Genomic DNA, 15,971 nt, shown 5'->3' on the forward strand with positions numbered 1-15,971 from the left:
CTCACCACTATGTTAGGAAGCTGCTCATGGAAGTTTGTTCACTACCTCATTTCATTATTTACTTCAAAGTCTTCTATTGTTGCATACTCCAGGTAGCAATGATATTTACTTGTACAAAATAAATGATAGTATCTAAATGATAGTATCTCCTTGGTTCCTGTGGTGAGCTTAAGGTTGTGCATACTGCATATTCTTTTGGTTATATAGGGAAATCTGAAATGTTTCTTTTCTTCCTATAAAAAAGTTTGTCCTTATCTTAATGTTCTCAGCTGTACCTTTCACTAGGATATTGGTGATATGACCAAAGTGAAAATACTTTCTTTGTTATAGGCCTGGAGGCAATCCTGTGTCTTAGTTCTGGAGAGCTCACATTCTTATTTCACATGAAAAGAAATAGTGACCAATCTGTATTTTACAAACAATAGCACACTCTAGTGTGTGTATTAATTAGCCATTATGGACTGATTCTCATCATGCTTAACTCAGCTTTTCAGTGATTTAGTTCTGTTGTATTCAGTAATATTTTTTCTGTATACTTGGGTGAACTGGAGGAAATGTATATCTTCAAATGAGAAGTTACCAGTTTCTTAACAGAGTCATTATGATACTAAATGTTATTTATTTTTTATTATGCTTTGAAAGAAAAAAGAGCTGGTAATTTTTGTGGAGAGGAAAATCTTGATGTAATGGAGGAATTGAGTCCAATATGAAGAGTTTTAATGATGTAATTGTACACAGCAAAACTGTGTAAGATGGATTTGAAGTTTGTCTTCTAATTTAGTTGCCTGCAGGGAACTACAGTTTGCCTTTTTGCATTACTACAGAAGTTAGGAGGGAAGAGAATACATCACTTTCTAAGATGTTGGCTTCAACTTGCAGCTAATTCTGAAGATACCACAACCTTACAGAAGATAGACAGTCAACATCAACTCAGATAACTGGCTAGTGCATTATATGTCGTAATGTAAGACTCTTAGCAGGTGTTACTGAAACATTAGTATGATTAAAATGTGGGTGCTTTGTTTTAACTTACCATTTTATTGGCATGTTTTTCTTGACTTCTTTTTTTAAATAGGGTTTATGAATAAGTAATGTAAAATGTAAAAAGCACATATTATCAATTGACTCCAAACGCAGGATTTTATTTTATGGATCATATTGGATTATTTGTGAAAGTGGGCAAAAATTTTGGATCTTTTACTGAATTGATTTTACTACTTCTATCATTTTTTCCCCACACATAAATGTGAGCTCATAGTGCTTCTTTGCAGTACTGACTTTTGCTTTATCTCTGTATTACTGCTCTGATCTTTTTTTAATGTTATAAAATGTGATTACTGATAACCTAATAGAAAAGAGAAAGAATTAAATTACATTTCTTTTGCTCTGATCACAAGAGAAGAAGCAGTAGGGAAATAAATACCTGTGCAGAAAATGTCATAAATTCAATAGACATGAGATAAATTAATTTCTTCATTTATTTTAAAAACTTCAGGGGTGTTTTGGTGTTAGTTATACCCACTATAGAACTGGGATTGTGCAATTATTATGGTGTTTACTGCTGTGGGGTGAGTATTATCAAAAGATACTTTGATACGTAGCCATTTGCTTTCTTTTCAGGTGGCTGTGTTTGGTGCACCTAATTTGCAGTACCAAGTCTCTTTTTTTGATCTGTTTTTGATATACATTGGGAGCACTGACACAAAATAATTTTTCCAAGCATCCGCTTTTAATAATGAGAAGAACTGCAGTTGCTTTGAGTTAGATGAGAAGGAAGTGAGACAGCAAGTACCTTTTCTTCCCTTCTTGTATATGCTTTCACTTATTGCTGTTACAATACGTGTGACACATGCAGGCATGCCAGAGTGGAAGGTGAGTAGAGAGTCTGTACAGAGTCTGTGGTTGGCATGCAGTTTTACCCAACATTTCAAGACAGTCGGTCTCTTAAAAAGTTAGCAAAAAAATATATCAGCTTAAGAGTAAGTAAATACAATGAAATAAAATAAGTTTGAGGTCTTTACTCTCTCTTCTTCCCCCATCAGATCTCGCAAATCTTATTGCGGATCTTACATAGTGCTCTGAGAGGTGTTACCCTTACACTTCCCTGTATGTGCAAACACATGCCCTGCATTTCTGTCAAAATGTTGGATGTTAACAAAGAACCCCGTTTAAACTGTTTATGCAAACAATGGTTCACTTAAACTGAAATGATTTAGGAAGCAATTCAGCTAAAAGATCTAAAAGAAGTGCTAATGCAGTTGGCAGGCAGTGACGGGCAGCTGGATGGCGGGTGGTCAGTAACCTTCCCTGCTGTCACAGCTGCTTCAGAAGGCTTCTCTGCCCAGCGGCATCCTTGAGAACCATGCTTCTCAGAAGCTCAGCAGGCATTTGGATCACTCTGCTTCTACAGTGGTTTGATTCACGGGGTCCTAACGAAAGAAAAGGAGAGTCTAGAATCACATGGATTTTAGACTGTAAGAAAACTTTCAAGGTTCGATCCCATTTTCTCATCCTTATCATTCAAGTTTTATTTGATATATTTCAGAAGGCACATACATTCAGTAGCATTAAAGCATGTATTCTTATGCATAAATTGTTTGCAATGACATTTCCTCATCTAAGAGTCACAAAACAGAAAAAATTGAAACATTGCTAATGACTGAGCAATGAATTGCCTGTTACTTTCCTACTGTGTCCACACAGAATGCTTCATGCTCTCTGGAATGATCATCAAGATTTTGATCACAAAATAAAACAAACACTTCTGTCTTCCAAGTTTATGTTTAATTACTGTCAGTGTTCTGGTGCGAGATTCTGTCCATCACAAGGCACAAAGACAGGGGGTGAAAGTCCTCTGAGGATGATGTTTACTTAAATTTCAAACTTTTCAACTCGTGTTTGGATTCCTTTCTTAAAAGCCTTTATTAAATAAAGAATGTTATTGTTCCTTTCCTTTAAAAACCTCCAAAATCATGCAAACCATGCAGGAGAATTCTGCAAGAGCCAGAAAACACAAAATTCTTCTCTCTTTGGTAGGAAATTTGAATATTACATTTTAATTTCAGGTCTATGCCATTCAGATCTTCTCATAGAGCTTCCCTTTTCTTTCTTACAAGCAGAATAATAATTCTAAGAGTAGTTATGTCAATTCATTAAACTAATTTTCCTATGGAAAGGACACATGTTATTGAGGATTTGTGAAGAACTGACATGACCATTGTTCATCAGATGAGTATGCTGCTGTTCTTGAAATGTTTCTGTTGTGTTCATAGCCAAATCATGAATCTCAGGAACTTTGATGTATCTTCATTGTTAGACATAGAGCTCTTGGATAACATAGAATTGAATTCATTAATTTCAATTTAAATTTCTTCCAAAAAGCGATAAATATCTAGTGTAAGTTGTGTATGGTTTTGGCCTGTAATCACTGCAAAGTAAGTTTTGTGATGAATGTCTTTCTGCTTTCTGCACCAGTTTTCCAAGCTGATTTAAAGCACCTATGACCTGCTCTATTAGCTGACTAAGAACAGGTCCCTGAAGCAAAGAATGAGAGCGGAGGGAAAATTTTTTTATCTTCTTACTAGTTGGTGATTTAAAAAAGTGGTGCTGCTCATTGATAAGCTTGAAATGCTGATGAAAATCTAATGAGGTGTTCACATTTGCAGACTTGGAGAGCAAACCACAGACAAGCATTTTTGTGTGAAGTCAAAAATATTAGAATGCTCTTGTCCATGTGATTTTTACATAATACCATGAATAAACTTTATTTGAAAAACATATTCAAGATGTCTTATTCAAGAACACTTTCCTGGGAAACTTAAGAATAAAAAAAAGATAAAAAAGGAGCTATGTAATGAGTAGGAGAAGGATGTGCTCTTCTGAGGAAGCTGAATCTGATACTAGTCCATTTCAACATTTTTATTAATATAGGCAATAAATGACATTTACTAAGAGAGTGATTTGGAAGTCCTGCCATCCACACATATAGCAAGAAACCAGGAAAATCACAGTAACAAAGAAAATTTAAAAAAAAATTAGAGACCCATTTAGAATTATCTGGAGACTAATAAAGTAAAATTAAAAAATAAAGCAAAATAAGTTTAATACTAGGACCAACTTGAATTGAACTTATATATACTGTCTAAAGAGCCAAGATGTGTACATTTCTTCATGAAAGATACCAAAAATGAGGAAAATAATTGGTCTTAACAATTTTAATTAGAGTAATGTCAGGTGCCTATGTTGTATATAATCTTTCCATGTTTTTGTACAGGAAAAGCATAAGCAGGAGTTAGAAGACATGAGAAAAGCTGGACATGAAGCTTTGAGTATTATTGTTGAAGAATTCAAGGTAAATGAGTTGCCAAGATAACATAATTTCCATGTAATATTATTGTAATATCATAAGTATGCCCTACAGGAAGTCTTTTTTAGTACTGCTTGTTCTGGTTGCTCAACTTCTTTCACTTTAAGACTGTCATTTCTGTTGCTTCCAATTTTGATTCACCTGAAATTTTGCATGACGTCTTCTTGCTCTGCACTTTGGGAAACTTCAGATAAAGCAGGTTAGCCATTTTCAGTAAACTTAAACAAAACAAAACCAAACATGAAACAGAAAAAAACAAGAATGCTCAGTCAATTGTGGTAAACTTTGAGTTTGATTATTTATCACTTATCCGTGGTTTGGCCCTCCTCAGTCTCAACAAACTGCATTTACAGGGAAGCAGCCTTCACAGAGCAAGTCAGGAGGTTTTTATCTACACAGTACTAAGAGAAGGAGTTAAGGAACAAATAAGACTGAGTTGTAATTCTTCTCTCATGTTGTTCCTATTTCCATTTAGCCAGTAAGATGAAAGAACTGGATGTTACCATGGAGGATAAATCTGTGTCTCTTGTACTGTTACAGAAATTTTCTAGTAAGAAATGCACAGAGAACAAAATCTGTATCAAGTTAGGAGAAGGAGTAGGTAAAGCTAAGAATTCTAATTAGGCTTAAAGAGGTAAGGAAGATCTGACAGGGAAAAAAGACTGATAATAGGAAATGGAAAAGAAGGCTGTTTTTGAGAATGAGAAGGGAGACCCAAGACCTGGTAGGCACCTGTGAGCTGGGAATACAAATCTGACAATGTAATTAATAAGGGGAGATTCAAACCATAACTGTTCAGCAACAGTAATTCATGACGAAGAAATGATCTGGCATGGAGGGCAAGAAGACGCAGCTGCAGAATGGTTTCAACTCACTGGAAGCAAGAACGCCATCAACTGAAGGACTTCCATGTAAAGGAGTGAGGTTTCCCTTGTAGCAACCCATCCTGGGATGTGAGTGCTCAGGGGCCTCTTTTGTTAAACAGAACTGATGCTATGGAATGAACTGAACGCTGGGCTAAGATGCCCACACGATCAGTGCTGGTGCAAGTGTATGTAAGGAATTGTCTCATGTTGCGTCTTTGCAGACTCCTAATAGAGCTGCTTATGGAGGTAGGACTGTCCAATCCATTGTTCATTAAATCTTTTTATGTTTAAGCACAAACATGTTTAATTTGTCTCAAGGGGTATGATAAAATTTCCCTAACACTGGGGGGAATGTAACTGGCAAGATAAAAAGGATAGGATTGAGGTTGGGTATTGTGATTCACGTAATGAGCTAAAAGGTTCAGTCTAAGACCTGCTGTTCAAGAAGCCTGCAATACTTTGTTTGGGAGGCTAGGCAGGTTGGTTTGTTTTCAGCAAATACCCAAAACTTACTCGCAAGGTATGTTTCTTTCTGGTGGTGTCAGGATCTGCAGCTCCAGGATAGCTGTCTGTTCCAGATTCCAAGTTTGCTGCAAAATTTGGGTTCCTAGTGTTATGCAAAACTTTTTTTTAGTTAGGTTCTGTGGAGTTTGTAGACTCCATTCCTCACATATAAGGTAGACCTACCAAGTTCCAGGTCTGAGAGGGCAGCATTCTGTAGGGTATGTTTTTAGGACTCTCTGCTTGAAGGCAGACCATGTCGTAGGCTACAGAAAAGTATAAAGTAATTCTAGTTATCATACAGGTTTGTAACTACTCATAATAAGAAAACCTGTTAGCAGTTTTCCTAATAACTGTTAGTAGTGTTCTAGATAATACTGAAACTGGACTATCTGTAGAAATATGCCTGTCTCCATTAATACAACTTACACAAATTTCATCTAAAGGGAACCTATCCAGAAAAAAGTTTCAGACATTTCCATTCTGGAGAAAAGTTGAGCATGGCCACTGATGATGTCCCCTTTCTCCATACCTCCCTCATTTCAGTTCTGGACCAGAACTACTCTGTTTCTTTTCCCTTACTTCTTTGGGGACCACTTTGCAATAGAACTTCTCAAATGGGAATTTTCTTCGGACTGTCTCACTTTGGATGAGCCACTGAACATGTTGCGTATCAGCATTTTTAACTTCTGTTTTGTGCTAGATGTGTATAAAATATCTAGCTATTTACATTTTGAAAAACCCAGTGGGCTATCAGTAATTGCTGTATTTATGTTTCTTCCTTTTTATTTCTGAAAATATAAGGAAATTGTGAAATGCAACAATTTTATAGTATCGAATGAAAGTTCTGTATGTTTTCTAGATATAATTTTTCACCATTTTAATGCCTTTGTGTGAGCCAAATGAGAGTTTTGCGTGGATGATATTGTCCCTTTTAAGGAATAATTTCTTCATGTATAGTTGGGTAAGGAATATACTCATGTGCCATATTGATTTTTGAAAACTGTATTACCAGACAACAGCAACTGGTAAGATCTGCTATGCCATCTGGAAAGATTTATGTTTATCAGTTTCTAGGATTTGTCACAAAAGATTAGAGATTTAATTGAATACTGTGATTCTAAGCAATATTTATATTTAGCATATTATTTCTCATAGACTGTTTATATTTAAGTTATATGCTGTTTATATTCAAGTTATATGAAGACATTTTTTAATATCGGGGAAGCATAGCATGAATATGCTTCATACAAGTCTTCCTGTTGCCTCATGTGGTTAGTTGCCATGTTTTGATCAATGAGAATACAGTACTCTGAGGAGAAATAACTTCAGATATGCCAGCATCAGAGCAAGATACTGCAACCAATCTTGTCTGCAAAGATGCAGCTAGTTGTTCTTCAGGGTAACAGGAAAAATCAAAAAAGTTTTTTAGGTTTAAAAAAAAAAATCAAGCTTTTTTTTTTATTCTTTTTTTATAGCTTAAATACCTTTTTAGTAACACTTTATCATGTAACTAAAAAAAAAAAGAATAACAATGAATCATTAGTGAATTCAGTGAAGGCAAAAAACTGTTCTGTAGTTTTGTTTGGGAATATTTCCTCATGGATTCTTTTAACAATGTTAATTCATGGTTACTATTTCAAGATGAAACAAAGTTAAGATTTGTTTTTTCTCAAGTAAATGAGCCAAATGTGTTTTTGTAATGAGAAATGTAATATTTTATGTTTTGGGGGCTTTCTAATTACTCATATCTTTAGGAATTTATTATATTTATAAGACATGTTGGCAGTTAGTAGTCAGATAACCAAATAAAGAGTTCTACATATAGCATTTGTTTAAAACCATAAAGTAAATCTGATTAGTCCTTCTAGTGAAATACAGGATTGTGGAATTCATTGACTCTTTTAAATCACTTAAGATTAGCCATACTTAATTTTGTGCTGAAATATGTCTTCTTTAGGATTTAACACCATCTTACACTAATACATATAATTTATATGCAGAAGTGATTTCCATTTTCAGTAGGTTTTGTAAGTACTACCTAATTAATCCCCAAATTACATTGAGTAGGGAAGTTCATCAAAGCAAGTCTACTGAATTGTTTAAAAGGTGTAGGAAGGAAAATCTTTCTTATGATGAATTTTTTCAGTAAGAATTCAGTCCTATTTTTCATTCCTTGTGTTTTAATAAAATGAACCAATGCAGATTATTCCAATCACGTGCCTGCTCATGGCCCAAATTAGGTTCTGTTGCAGTCATGTCTGTTGAAATTATGACTAATCCTCTCTGATACCAGCCAATTAAAATTTTGTAATACCACTCCAAGCAGGGTTGTAGCATGAATGAATGTAATGCCCAAAATTGGTTATTTAAGGATAGCTATGTAAAAATATGAACATTCATCATGCCCCAGAAAATAATCCTCAGAATCCCCCAAGCCCCAAATCCTCTAAATTAGGTATTGAATCTCTGGGTTGAACAACAATGGAAAAGAGCTGACTACTAAGCTTTTCTGTATTCCCAGCATAGATAAGTCATCCTACTGGTAGATTTGTGAAAGTGCCTTTCTTTTGGCATACAAAGGAAAAGGGACTTGCCATTTTTCCACTTCTGTCTATGTATGGGGTCTGGCTGAGATGAAGTTAATTTTCCCCATAGCAGCCCTCATAGTGCTACGCTTTGCACTGGTAGCTAGAAAGGTGTTGATAACACACCAGTGCTTTGGCTACTGCTGGGCAGTGCTCACACAGCATCAAGGCTGTCTGTCCAACATTTCCCTCCTCACCAGTAGGCTGGAGGTGGGCAAGATCTTGGGAGGGGACATAGCCAGGAGAGCTGACCCGAACTGACCGAAGGGATATTCCATACTATATCATGTCAGTTCAGCAATAAAAGCTAAGAGAAAGGAGAAGGAAAGGGGAGGGCATTTATTATTTATGATGTTTGCCTTCCAGAGCAATCGCTATATGTACTGAAACCCTACTTCCCGGGAAGTGGCTGGGCATTGCCTGCTGATGGGAAGTGGAGAATAAATCTTTTGTTTTCCTTTACTTCCATGTGTAGCCTTTGCTTTTGCTTTTTATTAAACTACCTTTATTTTGACCCACATGGCTTTTTCCATCTTATTTTCTCACACCTTGTTCTGCTGAGGAGGGGAGTGATAGAGCAGCTTGGTGGGCACCTGCTGTCCAGCCAAGGTCAACCACCACGATCTACAAGGCTGCCAAGTTAGTAACCAAAAGCTCACATTTTTCTTAGGTTTAGAGCTATTTATTACTCCTTGCAGACTTCCTGCAGCATACTTTTTGTAGCTGTTGTTACTGTATCTTTCTATGCTTGAAAATGGGTTACGCTTTCTGATAATCACTCGCCTGTATTTTAGAGAATTATTTATTGTAAAAGGGACTATGTTTCTGCACATTGATCTTTCATTAGTACGCAATCCCTAGACAGACCAGGCACTCACGTTTAAGACCAAATTCTCTCAATTCCTACCCTTGTTGTGATTGGTCCTTTTTGATATGGCAACAGTGTCGAAAATGGAGCTGACACAAGAAGTCAAATACTGAATGATCTAATTTCAGGGACCTGAATATACCAAAGCCCTTAGAATTATTGCAGTTGCCTTTGGAATATTAGCTTGCCAAATGTGCTGGGAAAGCCATTAACAGAGATCATTAGACACTTTGTAGCACAAACCCTCAAAAACCTTGGCCATTATTAAGCATCTCACATTCTTATCTTACTTTCGACAAATAAACCATCTACAACATGGTCACAACACTTGTATTAAAAAACATGGAAAAACAAATTAAAAATTAACTTAGTGTTCTGTGTAGGTCAAGTTTCCCCTTCTTGTGTTTACCTAATTTTGTTTAATTTCTGTCTTTCATGTCATTATTTTTTTAAACTTTTATCCCTGGTGATTAACTACGGTAAAGAACAGTAAATGTAGATCTTGGAAATGATGCTTGTGGAATCATGTCACATTTTAAGACATTTACCACAAGCAACATTAGGATTTTTCCTCTGCTTGTTTAATCAAGCTTTTGTTCTGAAATTGTCATAGTTCTGTAAATAGACGAGTTAAGATTTTTAATCTGTTTTGTTTATGTTTCTCACCATATAAAATATCCTCTAATGTAAGCCTTAAAGAAGATGATGTTACAGGCAGGTGTATTTATTTGATGGTATTTATTTACTGAGATTATTTTATGCAATTATTAGTCTTTTAAAAGACAGCTCGCATGAATCAGATGTGTTTCCTTTTCTGGAAATTAACTGCAAGATGCAAAGTCCTTTCCAGCCCTTTCTACAGTGAGAGTTTTGTCTATCAGTTTTCAGTGTTAGGTGGTTGGGTTTTTTCAGCTTTCCTGAGTGTAAGAACAGACAGATTTGCAAAGCACGGGATATGTGGGGGCCATCAGATTATCTTTCAAAAATATTTCTGTCAATAATAGACCTCTGAACTGAAAGATTACCCTCTAATAAACAAAGGAAACTTTAAAAGATTTCGTTACAAAAGATGTTAATCTAGCATCAGGATATCTTTTTTTAGACATAGTTTATCTCTAGTGAGGAGGGAAAACTCTTGAAACGTGGCCAGTTCTCAGCTCTTTAAAACACCAGCTTAGTTTATTAAGTTTCCAAGATGACATACTGGCTTAGAAAGGCCTGACACATGAATAAAAGGATAAATTCAAAAGTTGTTGCAAGGGCTTGTATTTCACTTCCAACTTCTATACTTGTCCATGTGTAAGTTGCACTAGAATTCAAGTGGGCCTTGAATATAATACAACATTTTTTTTTGTGATGAAGAGCTGATGGCTAGAAAAGGAGAGATTCCTTGCCATTTCTACAATATAGGAATACTCATGTACAACAGTGATGCTGCTATCTTTCTACATAGTCCTAATAAAAGCAAGGTATAATCAAGTCTTAATCTTCTGAAGATCTGGCTATCACAAATATTTCACTATTGATTAAATTCACTTGATATTTTAAAGTAATTGTAAAAATTACCAGGTATCTTTAACTCCCTTTTTAGTAAGGATGACTTTTTATATATGGTTCTGACTATAGAACAATAAATGTGGTGTTAAATATTATAATAACTGAAAGATTTGATTAAGAGTGAGTTTGCATTTTGTTTCTGGCAGAAGTCTGGGAGAACAGTGTTTTCTGGAAAGTCAGTCATTTAAACTCTCATGCCAGTACAACTGAGATATCTAGATAAACTGAGCATAGTATTCAAACTGTAAGTTGTTGATCATTACTGGTATACCAAAAGCAGTTGAAAATGAAACTGAAGTTGTTATGCCACTTTACAAAAACCATGTTGCCCTATTCTTGTATTTGATTTAAATGTCTTTAACGTTAGGTCTCTGAAACACCTGACTGAAATTCAGTTCACAGTGTAAGCAGGACAGTGATTCGTGAAACCATGAAGCTTGTTCATACCCTGATGCTCATCAAAATATGTTGACCTTTTGTAAAGAATAACTTGTGAGAAGAATTTTCCACAGGAAATAGTTTTTGACTTGATATGTAAAATTTCAAGGCAGAAGCTCTGTTTAAAGTTTTGGTAGCATACTATGACTATGAGTGGAAACAATTCAGGAAATTCAACTCAACATTTTGTTTTATTTCATGTAGAACCTATTTCATTGTAAATTGCAAGTTGACTCTGACCTAAGCAGGAGTTTGTTTGCTTTCATTTTGATTAATATTCATTTGTACAAAAAAACACCTTTATTCCATATCACCTTTATGGACATGTTTTATTTCTATTTAAAGGGAGGCTCACCTGAAAATAGCTTGATCATGAAAATACGCAGTATTTTGGGCTGAAGTGGACAAGTTAGATTCTGTTGAAAAAGACATTTTAGGAAATCTTTTAAATAGTTTTATTTATATAGTATTTGTACCAACTAATAACTGAGTTATAACACAACTGGACAAATAGTATGTTTTATTGAGTTAGTGTATCTTCTCCAAGGGCCAGGAAAGAATTTTGATTATGTCTTCTGCTCTGTTTTATCACTCAACAATTGGTTAATTATATTTTTACCTTAAATAAAGTAGTAGAAATTAATTAGTGGTGGAGACAGGATGCTGAATTAGGTGAATCGTTGGTTAACGCTATGAAGCATAGAAATTCTTATGTGCTATTGCTGAAATTGATATTTAATATAGTTTATATGTTTGAAGTAATATGGTAACTTTTCACTAGGTAACTATTTTTAAAGATTACTTGTTTAGGCCATCCTGACTCTGCAACTTTGAAATAAAGAAGGTGATTGATGTACTGGCTTCTAATTAGTTACTTAAGCAAATTAATGATGGTTGAGCAGGGGAAAGAAACCAGGGAGGATATTCTTTTGCATTGACTACAGGTTTTGGTGCAGTGCATTTGGGTAACATTATAGACCATAATGCAGCAGCCTGTATATCATGGTGCATGTTTTATACTGATGTTTCATGTGAGTTGGTTTAACATTTTTTAACAATGCTACATATCTGAGAAGTCTGTTTTTTGCATGGATTGGAATTGCTTTTATACTGTTTTTCAGAAGAGATGAGAGGGGGTAATAAACTCTGCTCTGTTTTTCCTCTTACCTTTTTTTTTTCTGACTAGTTTCTTCTGCCTATAAAAAGAGGGAGTTGAGAGAAAGAGATTTGGCAATTTGTTACTGTTAGGGAATTTGGGATGAATTTGGGGGCAGCAGTCTATATTTTGGTTATATAATTCAAGGATTCTCATAAATTCTAGCTTTTGGCCATACACTAAATCCTGTTCTGGGCAAGCAGCTGAGATTTCTATTGCCAGTAGAATTAAGACAGTATGCACTAGGGCTGGGCAAATAGGTTTTTATTAAAAATGGGCTAGAATGCCTGTACGATGGTTTTTGGCAAAATCTTAATCATTGCACCTTTACCTTTCCAAAGATGAGGACAAATTTTAGAAAGCATCTAGTACCCTATGTGTAACACAGACTGTAGAAATACAGGATAAAATTTTGTGATCATTTGTATTTTCTGATCCTTAAACTTTCCTTCTCTGATTGGGCGCAGTACAATTTTTCAGTCTCTAGTCTCTATGCTGTGATGCAGTTCCCTAGTATTCCTGCCATACATGTAGTGTACTCTCAGTTACATTCTAGGGCTACTTAATTCTCTGACCATTGCTAAAGCATATAATAGAGTAATTAAGATGTGTCTTCCCTTAAGGACACCAAAAGGTGATTACGGGTAAAGCTCTTATGATGTTTGGATCTAGATTCAACTCAGGGCCTTCCAAAATTATTCTAATTTACAAACCTTAAAGCTAAGATTAGCTCTTTATCTGAGTTCAAACAGGGGTTTGGACTAATTTACTCAGTTAAGTTTTGTTTTGTTTCGGTAAAATTCCAGTTTATAAAATTAAGATGGCTTCACTTCTAATATTTCTGCAAACTAATTTAAAAGTGTTTCGTACTCTCATTTAAAAGTGCGAAGGTTTTGATAACGGTTTGAGGAGATAATGGTTTCTGTGATTTTTAGAACCCATCATATATAAAACTGAATGGATGTGAAGACTCTTTGTTCTGCCAGAAGCCACCAGGCATTTTCATTTAGTGAAGGAAAAGTAGGATCAATTCTCTGATAGCTTTTTTGGGTTAGGGTAGTAATGAGAAAGGAGGGAAGAAGCAGGATTTCTTGAACGGTTTGGAACATTTCTGATCATTTAAGCTTTGGAAGAAGACTTGCTTTGCTGTCATTGTCATCCTACAAGTCCTGTTATTTGGAGTGTTCATTTGGAGCAGCCACATTGTATATCGTTATGGTTAAATATGAGTATTAGCTTTCCCGTTAACAATATGAATTTGCTCTTTAAAAACCTCCCCAAAGATGTTCATGTATATATGTACAGAAACAATGAACAGAAAACATAAGGCAGTTGATGATGGAGTGTAATGTGCATTGAGAATATGAATGATTTCCAAGTGGTAAAATAGCAAGTTAGGAGATAGAACTTCTCCCAGATGAATTCTAGCATTTAAACTATCTTATCATACAACTAAAACCATGTAGTTTACAGACACCAGAACATGTTCTGCCCCCCTCCAAGGTTCTACAAGGTTCTAGCACATTCTACAATTTTGCTGTTATTTTCTTATTCCTTGCATTGTAAAGGCTGCTTTACTAACAAGAATCCAGAGATATGGATATTAGAATAAGAACTATAATAAATGAATCTTAGAACTAGAAATTTAGAACTTGTAAAATTTGGCTTCATCTGTAGTGGTTCAAGAGCCATTTTCCTATTCTCAGGGAAAGGAAAATCAGGACTGAGGCAGAGTGAAGACTCCTAATTTTCCTTTTTGGTTAAGTTCCACTGGTTTTAGTCCTGATAAGATGAGAGGAACACACAATGATATTTTTCATTTGTTTTTGAAAGGAAGAAAATACAACAGTACCTCAAACTGTAATCCGTCTGATACCTGATAGATTTTGGAATGGGACCTAAAGGTTTGCTCTTCCATGTCTGACTCTTGATAGTTTCTTGTCACTTCTTTGAGTCATCTTCTGTTCCTGTATTGAAACTGAGGATATCAAGCTATATTAATTGTTAAAATATTTTTCTTGTCCCATTCTTTTTTTGACCAAATAAACCCCACTAGATACCTTAATGTAGTGTAATTTTTGGGAATAATTCTGGTTATAGAGGAATTAAATATAGAAGTGTTAATTTGGCACCCTTCTCTTAATAACTTTCTCAGTGCTACTATCTACTATAATTTTATTTTTCTGATATACAAGCCAAAACAGCTATAGTTTAAAGTCTGAGGCTTAAAACTTGGCTGAATTTTAGCTTTGATTAGCTAAAAAAGGTATGACAAGTTGAAAATTGATTATAACTGAATCAAACCTAGTAAAACAATGTCAGAGTAGACATTAATTCTTGGTTTTCTCAGTTAATGTTTTTTGCCCAGTTTAGTAATGGTAAAAGTGTAATATGAGATGCAGAGAAGAAGAAAATGTTAAAAGGCAATGCATATATGTTTGATTACTTGGAGCTGTGGTGATATTTTTGTTTTTCAGGAGTCAGAGGAAAGATGTTACTATTTTTCTTATTATACCTAAATATACTTCAATTATTTAGCACATATAAACCTTGCAAATTCTGTCTTTGATTAGTGGAAAGGCATCAGATCAAATGATGATGTACTTACTATCACAACTATGGTTGAGCAGCCACTAAAGTGGCTGCAGTTCATTCTTGTTCATACCTGGCTTTGTATTTGAATTTTAAGCAAACCACTTTAAATAGTTGTTTATCTAAGATACCACACTTCTTTAAACTGTTCCCTGATACGATGACTTACATAAGAGGTTGGGAGGCAGACGTTTTTTGAAAGCCAAGGAAGTTACAAATGGGAATAGAAGATCTAGTAACTCCTTGAAAAAGATTACTTTATTTGGCTCTAGTAAAGACCTACAAGGCGACCTCACTTTTGGTTAAAGGCACATGTAGTTAGGGCTTGTGAAGTGTGTTGTGCTGAGGAGGTAAAAAAAAAAAAAGCCAAGAAGCGGTAAGCACTAGTTGATAAATGTAAAGAATTCATGAAAATCTGAACCCACTATTTCCTCTGTGACTATAACAAGTGTAGACTGAGGCAACAAATGTCAGGATTGTAGAAGCAGATCCACATCAAGACTGACACCTCTCCATCACAGTCCTGAAACTGGCTGTTGATACAAGATGACCCTTGCCACCCTGTGTCAAGGAAGTTCATTGCACAATATATAGAAGGAGAACTGAATTACCAAGAGCACCCATATTGACTTCCTACCCTTTGACTTTGTGCAACACATGCCATAGGCTACATCCTGCTGTAACCTTACTTGAAGTGATTCAATGAGCTATAAAAGGGAGATTGCTTCAAGAGTGCCAACTTGATATTAGGTCAGTGGCCATAGATTTATGGAACATCAGCCGACCAGGATAATTGTGTAATTAATTAAGGAAAAAAGTGGTGTTTCAGCAGGGATAATTAGTTGTCCAGTATAGCAGTTAGTCAAAAGACTTAGTGTCATAGTACTGAAGGAAGTATGTAACTATAGGAGTTAGAGATGGCTATCATCAAATAGCTAAATGTATGTTTTAGTTAATTAGTAATTTAAGTAGTTTATTTTCTTGGAATTTGTAAAAGCTTTGAATGGATATCATGTATCTGTTCTGTATTTACCCCATC

General features: G+C 35.2%; 1 protein-coding gene across 1 annotated transcript in view; it reads left to right on the plus strand.

Moving 5' to 3' along the window:
- The first annotated feature begins 1,857 nt into the window (after nucleotides 1-1,857).
- The window catches only part of CCDC91 (coiled-coil domain containing 91), an 85,581-nt gene continuing 71,467 nt past the window's right edge, over nucleotides 1,858-15,971 (plus strand). The window contains exons 1-2 of the mRNA XM_010281788.1: nucleotides 1,858-1,872; nucleotides 4,274-4,351. Coding sequence (XP_010280090.1) covers nucleotides 1,858-1,872; nucleotides 4,274-4,351 — 93 coding nt within the window. The remainder of the gene's footprint in view (nucleotides 1,873-4,273; nucleotides 4,352-15,971) is intronic.

The sequence above is a fragment of the Phaethon lepturus genome, unplaced genomic scaffold (assembly GCF_000687285.1).
Source record: "Phaethon lepturus isolate BGI_N335 unplaced genomic scaffold, ASM68728v1 scaffold1712, whole genome shotgun sequence".
NCBI classification, from domain to species: domain Eukaryota; kingdom Metazoa; phylum Chordata; class Aves; order Phaethontiformes; family Phaethontidae; genus Phaethon; species Phaethon lepturus.